Source organism: Triticum urartu, chromosome 6A, assembly GCF_056163025.1.
Source record: "Triticum urartu cultivar PI428250 chromosome 6A, HENAU_Tu73, whole genome shotgun sequence".
Taxonomy (NCBI): Eukaryota; Viridiplantae; Streptophyta; class Magnoliopsida; order Poales; family Poaceae; genus Triticum; species Triticum urartu.
The window spans coordinates 188869118-188877511 of NC_141878.1; the positions used below are offsets into that span (position 1 = coordinate 188869118).

Below are 8394 nucleotides of genomic sequence, written 5' to 3' on the forward strand. Positions count from 1 at the left end.
TATTTTTCCCTTTTCGAGAGGCACGGCCGTGACTCTCGTGAAAGCACAACCGTGCCTCTCGCGGAAACAAAACCGTGACTCTCACGAAAGAAAAAAAAACAAAAAACGCGTTTTTTTTCGTTTCCGAAAGGCACGGCCGTGACTCTCGCTGAAGTACAACCGTACCTCTCGCGGAAGAAAAACCGTGACTTTCGTGAAAGGAAAAAAACACGTTTTTCACGAAAAAAAGATTTCAATTTTTTGATCGAAAAGCTAAGAAAGACCGGGGGAAAACGAAAATGTTGAAAAAACCCGAGAAAAAAACCGTTTCAAAAACCGAAAACGCGTGCGGAAAAATAAAATAAAAAAAACCCGAAGAAAGCGTCCAAAGCGCGACACGTGACGAATGGCTGAGAGCACGCCAAGTGACGATGATCGTTGCGAGGCTCCCGAAGGAGCGCTCGTTAACTAGTTGCTCCCGGCCTATGTATATTTTCTCGTGGGCACTGGGTCGCGCATGGCTGGGCCACTGGTGCCTGTCGTTTCCACGCGACTCGGCGTGATGCCGCTGCTCGATGCGATACCTCAATCAGAAACCATGGGATCGATCACATCCAAAGGAAATGGGTAGGCGAGAACGACGCATCCAGATCAGATCAAAATCTATCGCATCGCATCCAGAGCTAGCGGCGGGCAACACGGCGACATGCGGAGCAACGAACCTTCCAAGTTTCGATTAACTTGGTCTAAAACTCTGATGAATATGTTCCTCTCGCCATCTGCCAAGACAGGTAGATCAACATAACATGTTCCTCTCGCCGCGCTAGTGATGTGAGATCATGTGTAGGATCCATTGTGGAGGATTATCTCTGTCTTTATTTGATACCGGCAGGAGCTAAACAATTCATAAATACTTGCATGGTCCAGGCCCTAGTTTAAGTGTTTAACTGCTCCTGTGGGCTGCCGCTGGTTTGTCCTTCTGATTAACTTTGCTCTTACAGACTTATACTTCTATTTCCTTCGTTCCAAAATAAGTGTCTTAAATTTAATACAAATTTGTATTAAATTTAAGACACTTATTTTGGAACGAAGGAAAGTACTTCCTAATCCTAATTGACTTTTGGCAAGGATCCTTACTTTGTTAGAGATCGGTTCTTACCTTCTTGATTAAAGATCATAATATAGCAGTTCATCCGGACAGGACACAAGACTAGGTGAGTTAGACGGTTTGTCTAATTGCCAAATATTGACACGTAATCTTCAATTGATATCTGCTGACTGCTGTTGTATCACTTCAATTTTATTTTATTTATCTTTTGTATTTTGTGTTTCAATAATACAGAGCCATCATGAGGAAGAGATTGTTGTTCAAATAAATGTTATGCGACCGGGAGTACCTGTTAAATAGGTTTGATTTTTTATATATCCAATTGTTACGTAGTAGACACTATATCATATACTCCCTTCATAAAGAAACATAGGAGTAAGAGTGTTTTGATCACAAAAGTAATGATCTAAATGCTCTTATATTTCTTTACAGAGGAAGTACATTATAATTGCTCGCTAGTGTATTTTTGTAAGATAGGGCTTATTTTTTAGTTTCGCATAGGGCCACGGATTTTGCGGGCCTGACCCTGCCTTCGAGGATGAGTAGGCCACGGGAGGCGGCGGTGCCTTGTGTCCCATGTGGGCCGGTCCGTCTCCGATGTTCTACTTTTCCTCGTCGGAGGACACACCTTTACTTCATCGGTCTTATCGCAAGTGGTCATAAAAACGACGGATGGAGGATGACACGGGCTTGGACGACGGATGCCACCGCTGTAGGATAGTTTAGGGTTGAGTCTTTATTTTTTTTATTCTAGACGTTCGAAATAATGAAATTCCACTATATTTGTATAAAATTCGTCATGTTTATATGAAATCCGGCCGTCTTTGATTGAATTCCGTCCGGTTAGTTGAAATGTTGTTAAAATGTGTACGGTTATCATTGGATGCTGACCTCCCGTATTCATGTGTGCGGAGGAATGCCGAATTTTTTTGCTGGTTGTCGTTGAAGATGCCCGAAGTCACTTGCCAAAGCGCTCCCCAGGAGTTTGAGCGAGGAGCCAAAGCCCAATGCCCATTTTAGGCGTCCCCTTTTATTTTGTTGGAATCACAGTCAACGCCCAATGTTCCCTAGGTCTGCCTTCTTAATTTGCGTTACAGCTACCATTAGATGCCCCGATAAGCCATATTTTATCTGTCACATGCACCGAGTTGTCCCCCGAGCAAAAATCTTGTTTCTGTACAATGAATATGTGTGCCACACCACCATACTCCGCGGGGAGAGCCACAGAGGCCAACGTGGCCCCTCCTGCTTCGCCCAGACGGCAAGCAAAACTCCCGGTGTGTGTGGCATGTACCGCGTGCGGTGCGTTCCAGAATCGGCACGCGAGCTCGTAGCCGTCGTCGCTGCCGAAACGGACAAGCATGTACCGCGACGAAGCGTGAGGCAGGTCAGGTACCTCGGCGAGGAGTCCTCGGACCGGCCAAGGAACCTACGAAGAGGTAGAGTACCTCAGTGGCTACCGGCCAAAGCCCTGGGGGTGGGTGTGCGTCATTGCTGGGCTCACCACGAGATGGACCCGCATGGCCGCAAAGCAGAGCGAGAGCGATCCCCGGATTTGTGCACTTGGCTTGTGCAAGAAGCGGGCAAAGCTAGCCATGTACATGTACTGTAGTACGTAGTATATTTTTTACGAGTATAGGTCTCGTGTTCTCTTTTGGGGTGCAGCTCCCCCGCAGCCGCAGTAGCGCGGGTGCGAGTTACTATCGGTGAACAAGTGCGACCACGTGGCCATATGCCCACCGCATCCACACAGGAGACGAGTGCCGGCACACAAAAGATCTGTTGGGCCGATTTATTCTGGCAAAGATGCATCACATGCATACTCATGTATTTCTTGGGAGCGGCTAAACCGACACAAGTCATTTTCGGATCGTATTCCTACGACGCAAAATTGCTGGTGCTGGTGGTAGCTTGTGTATCATACAAAAGCCAATGGTTCACGCGCATGCCCTCGCAAAAAAGGAAAGCCCGCGTAAGGGCACTCAAAATGTGGCGCAAAACAGGGTAACCAACATGTGGTGCACAAGTAACGTGCGCAGCCGACTTGATAGCCCCAACTTCCCACAAAATGATAAACCATGATATCCATTGATGGATGGGTTGTCCCCATTTTGAATTGCGCTCGCTCAACGTCCAAAATCGTAATGTACTCGTTCTAACCTCGCTCCTAGGTCTGACTTCTTATTAAGCCATATATTTTAGGTTACAGCCATAGATTGCATCACCCCACCCGATCAGCCATACGTATTTTATGCCGTCACACGCACCGAGCTGTCTCCCCGGAGTGTTATTTTATCTCCCTCGCAAAAAAAAGGAGTGTTATTTTATCCAGGTCAAATTCTTGCTGTACAGCATCTCGTAAAAGGAAAATAATTACCACCATACATACGTTGGGAGAGCCAGAGGTCAACTTGGCCCCTCCTGCTTCGCCCAGACGGCACAAAACTGATGCACCCGCAGACGACGAGGACACCCAGTGTGTGTGTCACGGCACGTCGGACCACATCGCACACGTCACCGCCGAACCAATTTCCGTATAAATGCGGTAGCTACAGAGTAGTACAAGTCGGCCCACATCGTATCAGTCCCAGCTATCGCACACACTGCATCGGCCAGCTCAGGATCGGGCAAGAAGAGAAGACGACATTTATTTTCTTCCCCCGCGGGAGATCGATCACAGCCGGGCAGACATGGGCGAGGAGGCTCCGGTCGCGGTCACCGCGGCGGCGACGACGTCGCCGGCGCCCCACCTGCTCCTCATATGCTTCCCGGGCCAGGGCCACGTCAACCCCATGCTCCGCCTCGCCAAGCGCTTCGCGGCCAAGGGCCTCCTCGTCACCTTCTCCTCCACCTCCTACGTTGGAGGCAAGATCACGGCCTCCTCCGGGGTGGAGGCCGGCGGCGACGGCGTGCCGCTCGGCCGCGGAAGGATCCGGTTCGAGTTCTTGGACGACGATTTCGACGGGAATGACCTCGACGACCTGATGAGGCACCTGGAGACGACCGGCCCCGTGGTGTTCGCGGAGCTGCTGAGGCGCCAGGAGGAGGCGGGCCGGCCGGTGACGTGCATCGTCGGGAACCCGTTCCTCCCGTGGGCGATCGACGTCGCCCACGATGCCGGCATCCCCACGGCGGTGCTGTGGGTGCAGTCGTGCGCCGTGTTCTCGCTCTACTACCACCACGTGCACGGGCTCGTGGAGTTCCCGCCCGAGGACGACCTCGACGCCCGGGTCAACCTCCCGGGCCTCCCGCCGCTGTCCGTCGCCGACGTGCCGTCGTTCCTGCTGCCGTCCAACCCCTACAAGCTCCTCACCGACGCGATACTGAAGCAGTTCCGCACCATCCACAAGGCGTCGTGGGTGTTCGTCAACTCCTTCTACGAGCTGGAGCCCGAGGTGGTGGACGCGCTCCCGGGCATCTCGCCGCCGCCGCCGCCGCTCATCCCCGTGGGCCCGCTCGTGGAGCTGGAGGAGGAGGGCGCCGTGCGGGGCGACATGATCAAGTCGGCGGACGACTGCGTGGGGTGGCTGGACGCGCAGGCGCCGCGCTCCGTCGTGTACGCGTCGCTCGGCAGCGTCGTGGTGCTGTCCGCCGAGGAGCTGGCCGAGATGGCGCACGGGCTCGCGTCCACCGGCCGCCCCTTCCTGTGGGTGGTTCGGCCGGACTGCAGCGCGATGCTTCCCGAGGGGTACCTGGACTCCGTCGCCGGGCGCGGCATGGTGGTGCCGTGGAGCCCGCAGGACCTGGTGCTGGCGCACCCGTCCACGGCGTGCTTCCTCACGCACTGCGGCTGGAACTCCACGCTGGAGACGCTCGCGGCGGGGCTTCCCGTGGTGGCGTTCCCGCAGTGGGGCGACCAGTGCACGGACGCCAAGTACCTCGTGGAGGAGTTCAAGATGGGGGTGCGCATCGGCACGCCGCTGCGGAGGGACGCCGTGCGCGACGCCGTGGAGGACGTCGTGGCCGGGCCGGACGCCGGCGCGATGCTCGAGAAGGCCAGGGCGTGGTGCGCGGCGGCGAGGACGGCCGTGGCGGCCGGCGGGTCGTCGGACCGCCACGTACAGGCGTTTGTTGACCAGGTTGTGGCGGGAACCATTGGCGCACGAGCAGATAAGGACCTTGTGGCTGCGGAGCAGCAAGGTTTCGATTCATCTTCTCTACGTGGAAACTAAGGATTATTTCGGCCATCTTCAGTGAAGAAATGTGCAGAGATTTCTGAAGTTCAAAAGCGAGACACGCACAAGACTACTCAATCGAAGCAACTTTGTCGCAGGCAGGCGCCTACGTTGGCACACAGAGTCGGAAGCATCGATCGGTATGAGCAACTGAAGTCCATCGTTGACGCGATGTTGCGAGTCTTGGAGCTTAGCACTGGAGTCTGAAGATGCCGCGAGAACCGAAGCTAATAATAATTGTACGTACTAGTCTTCGTAGCATGATATTTTGTTCTCTTTGATCCTCTTGTTATGTTTGTTGTCAGTCATACAGAGAGCCAGGCAGGCTACAATTCAGTGTGTTCATTTAAGTGTCAATAAATTTAGTTATTAAGAGCCTAATTTTGGCGCCGTTAAAGCGCTAGCAACCCTCCGCTCCTGTGAAATGCCTGCGCCAGCGAAGACGCCATTGCCGCCAGCGAGCGTGTAAATGTAGCACCGCTGTGTTTTGGATTCGGGGACGACATCTGAACTGCCACAAATGTCACGCAGTATATACAGTTTAGGGAACGCGAGTAACATCTGCTAGCTAGTGTAGTGCTGATGTGTCTATGAACTGGCCACGTGAGAGAAGCTTCAGCAATTTTGACAGGACCTTTTGCTTGTCGGATTTCAGGTAAGTTGTTGGTACCTTACCGCAGATGGACATTTAACAGCAAACAGCTCTTGTGCTGAAACTCTTCAGTTAGTTGGAAAGCTCAACATTCATAAATCGTGTACTATAAACTGTGGGAAAAAACAACAACTTTACAAGTCACTGTTTTGGTGCTCTTGTTTTGTGACTATACCAAAGTGCTCTGGACACACTTTCTTTCGTGGATTCCCTGTAATAACATTGGGGAACATCACAATCTTTCAATCACAGTACAAGAGCAGATAAATTGTACAGCAAAAAGGTCACAGTAGCTTGGGACAGTCAGAGTCAGTACATGGCAAGTTTACGGCAGTGCTAAGTATAGGGTGCTAGAAAATATGGAGCTTGGGACAGCCATACACAATCTGGACGAGTACAAGAGGTAAATTTAGCTGTTGATGGGTGGCATATTGGCTTCTCATTTTTCAAAAGGGAAAATGTCGAAAACAGAAAACACCATACTAAGCTCCTGAATTTGCATAGGAGGAAGAATTGCAGCATGGTTCGCCGTCCTTATTTTCGGGATTTACCAGCTCTATACAGTCAGACTCCACAATGAAGTCCCCAATCTGAATCTTCAGCAAAGCAGAACTGCGTCCTAACAAACAAAAGCCTCAGCAGTGAGGGCATTTGGCATGGTACCATGCCTATTTGATTCCACAGCTGATAAGTGAATATCGGGACCAAAACAGCAGCATCTTCAGAGGAGTAACAAGATTTGTCAATCAGATCCACGCCAAATTAGCCGGGACTAAATAATTTGTTTACGCACAATCTAAACACTAGACTTAAAAAGTGATTGTTGTAACCTCAGCCATGCACATCTTCACCTGCCGAGGCACAAGAAAACATGAGTTAATCTCGTTAGTCTATTTTAAGTAACGCTTAAGGTTTGAATGACTAACATGCTAACATGTGCTAGCTAGTGTATTGCTGTCTGATGACGTGTCTATGAACTGTGGCCACATGGGAGAAGCTTCAGCAATTTTGACAGGACCTGTTGCTTGTCGGATTTCAGGTAACTTGTTGGTGCCTTACAGCAGATGGACATTTAACGGTAAACAACTCTTGTGCTGAAACTCTTCAGTTAGTTGGAAAGCTCAACATTTATAAATCGTATACTATTAACTGTGGGAAAAAACAACTTTGCAAGTCACTATTTTGGTGTTCTTGTTTTGTGACTGCACCAAATTGCTCTGGACACAATTTCTTTAGCACTGTAATAACATTAGAGAACATCACAATCTTTCCATCATAATACAAAAGCAGATAAATGGTACCCAACGTTGCAAGGCCGACTCGCTTGTTCAAGGTGATGATAACACGAAGTACTTTCAAATGTTGGCCAATGGCAGACATAGAAAGAAACGTATTTTCTCTCTTGACCAAGACGAAGGCTGTATAGAGGGGGATGCACCGCTCAGAAATTTCATTACTAAGTACTACAAAGAGCTTTTTGGACCTTCACCTGAAAGCCCCTTTGCGCTCGATGAGTCTATTACTCATGACATACCTCAAGTTTTGGGGGCAGAAAATGAGTTTTTAACCTCTCCGTTCTCTGAAAAGGAAATTCGGACCGCGGTGTTTCAAATGGAACACAACAAGGCTCCGGGACCGGACGGTTTTCTGGCAGAGTTTTATCAATGTTTTTGGGATATGATTAAGGCGGATTTGTTTCAGTTGTTTAACCAACTGCATGGCGAAAACCTTGATATTACCCGTTTAAACTTTGGGGAAATTATTCTTCTACCCAAGACTAAGGACTCTAGTCGTATTCAACAATACAGACCGATTTGCCTTCTAAATGTCAGCTTTAAGATATTAACAAAGGTGGCAACTAATAGGTTGAGCGGGGTAGCTGACCACGTGGTCAGACCCACTCAAACAACGTTTATGCAAGGACGCAACATAGTAGATGGAGTTGTTGCGCTGCATGAAACTATACATGAGCTTCACCGTAAAAAGTTGAATGGAGTCATCTTCAAAATAGACTTCGAAAAAGCATATGACAAAGTATAATGGCCCTTTCTGTCACAAACTTTGCGCATGAAGAGGGTTTCACCAAAATGGTGTCGATGGGTAGTGAGTTTTGTTTCTGGAGGTAGTGTGGCTATCAAAGTCAACGATGATGTTGGCAACTACTTTCAGACTAGGAAGGGGCTTGCCCCCTATTTTGTTCAACATTGTAGCTGATATGTTAGCTACCCTTGTTGAGCGAGCTAATGTGGCCGGTCAAATTAGCGGCGTGTTTCCTCATTTGGTAGAAGAAGGCCTGTCTATTCTACAATATGCGGATGACACTATACTTTTCTGGATCATGACCTAGATAAGGCAAGAAACCTCAAATTACTTTTATGTGCATTTGAGGAGCTCTCTGGCCTCAAAATTAACTTCCATAAGAGCAAGCTTTTCTGCTTCGGCGATGCTGCAGAGTCCACATCTGAGTATGCTGAGATTTT

The 8394-nt window shown here is 49.6% G+C and overlaps 1 protein-coding gene across 1 annotated transcript; it reads left to right on the forward strand.

Annotated features, from left to right (window-relative positions):
* The first annotated feature begins 3580 nt into the window (after positions 1-3580).
* Positions 3581-5643, forward strand: LOC125517521 (gallate 1-beta-glucosyltransferase 84A23). Its single transcript, XM_048682723.2, has one exon. It carries the CDS (start codon positions 3778-3780, stop codon positions 5257-5259), a length of 1482 nt encoding a protein of 493 aa, XP_048538680.1. The 5' UTR covers positions 3581-3777; the 3' UTR covers positions 5260-5643.
* Positions 5644-8394: the final 2751 nt, after the last annotated feature.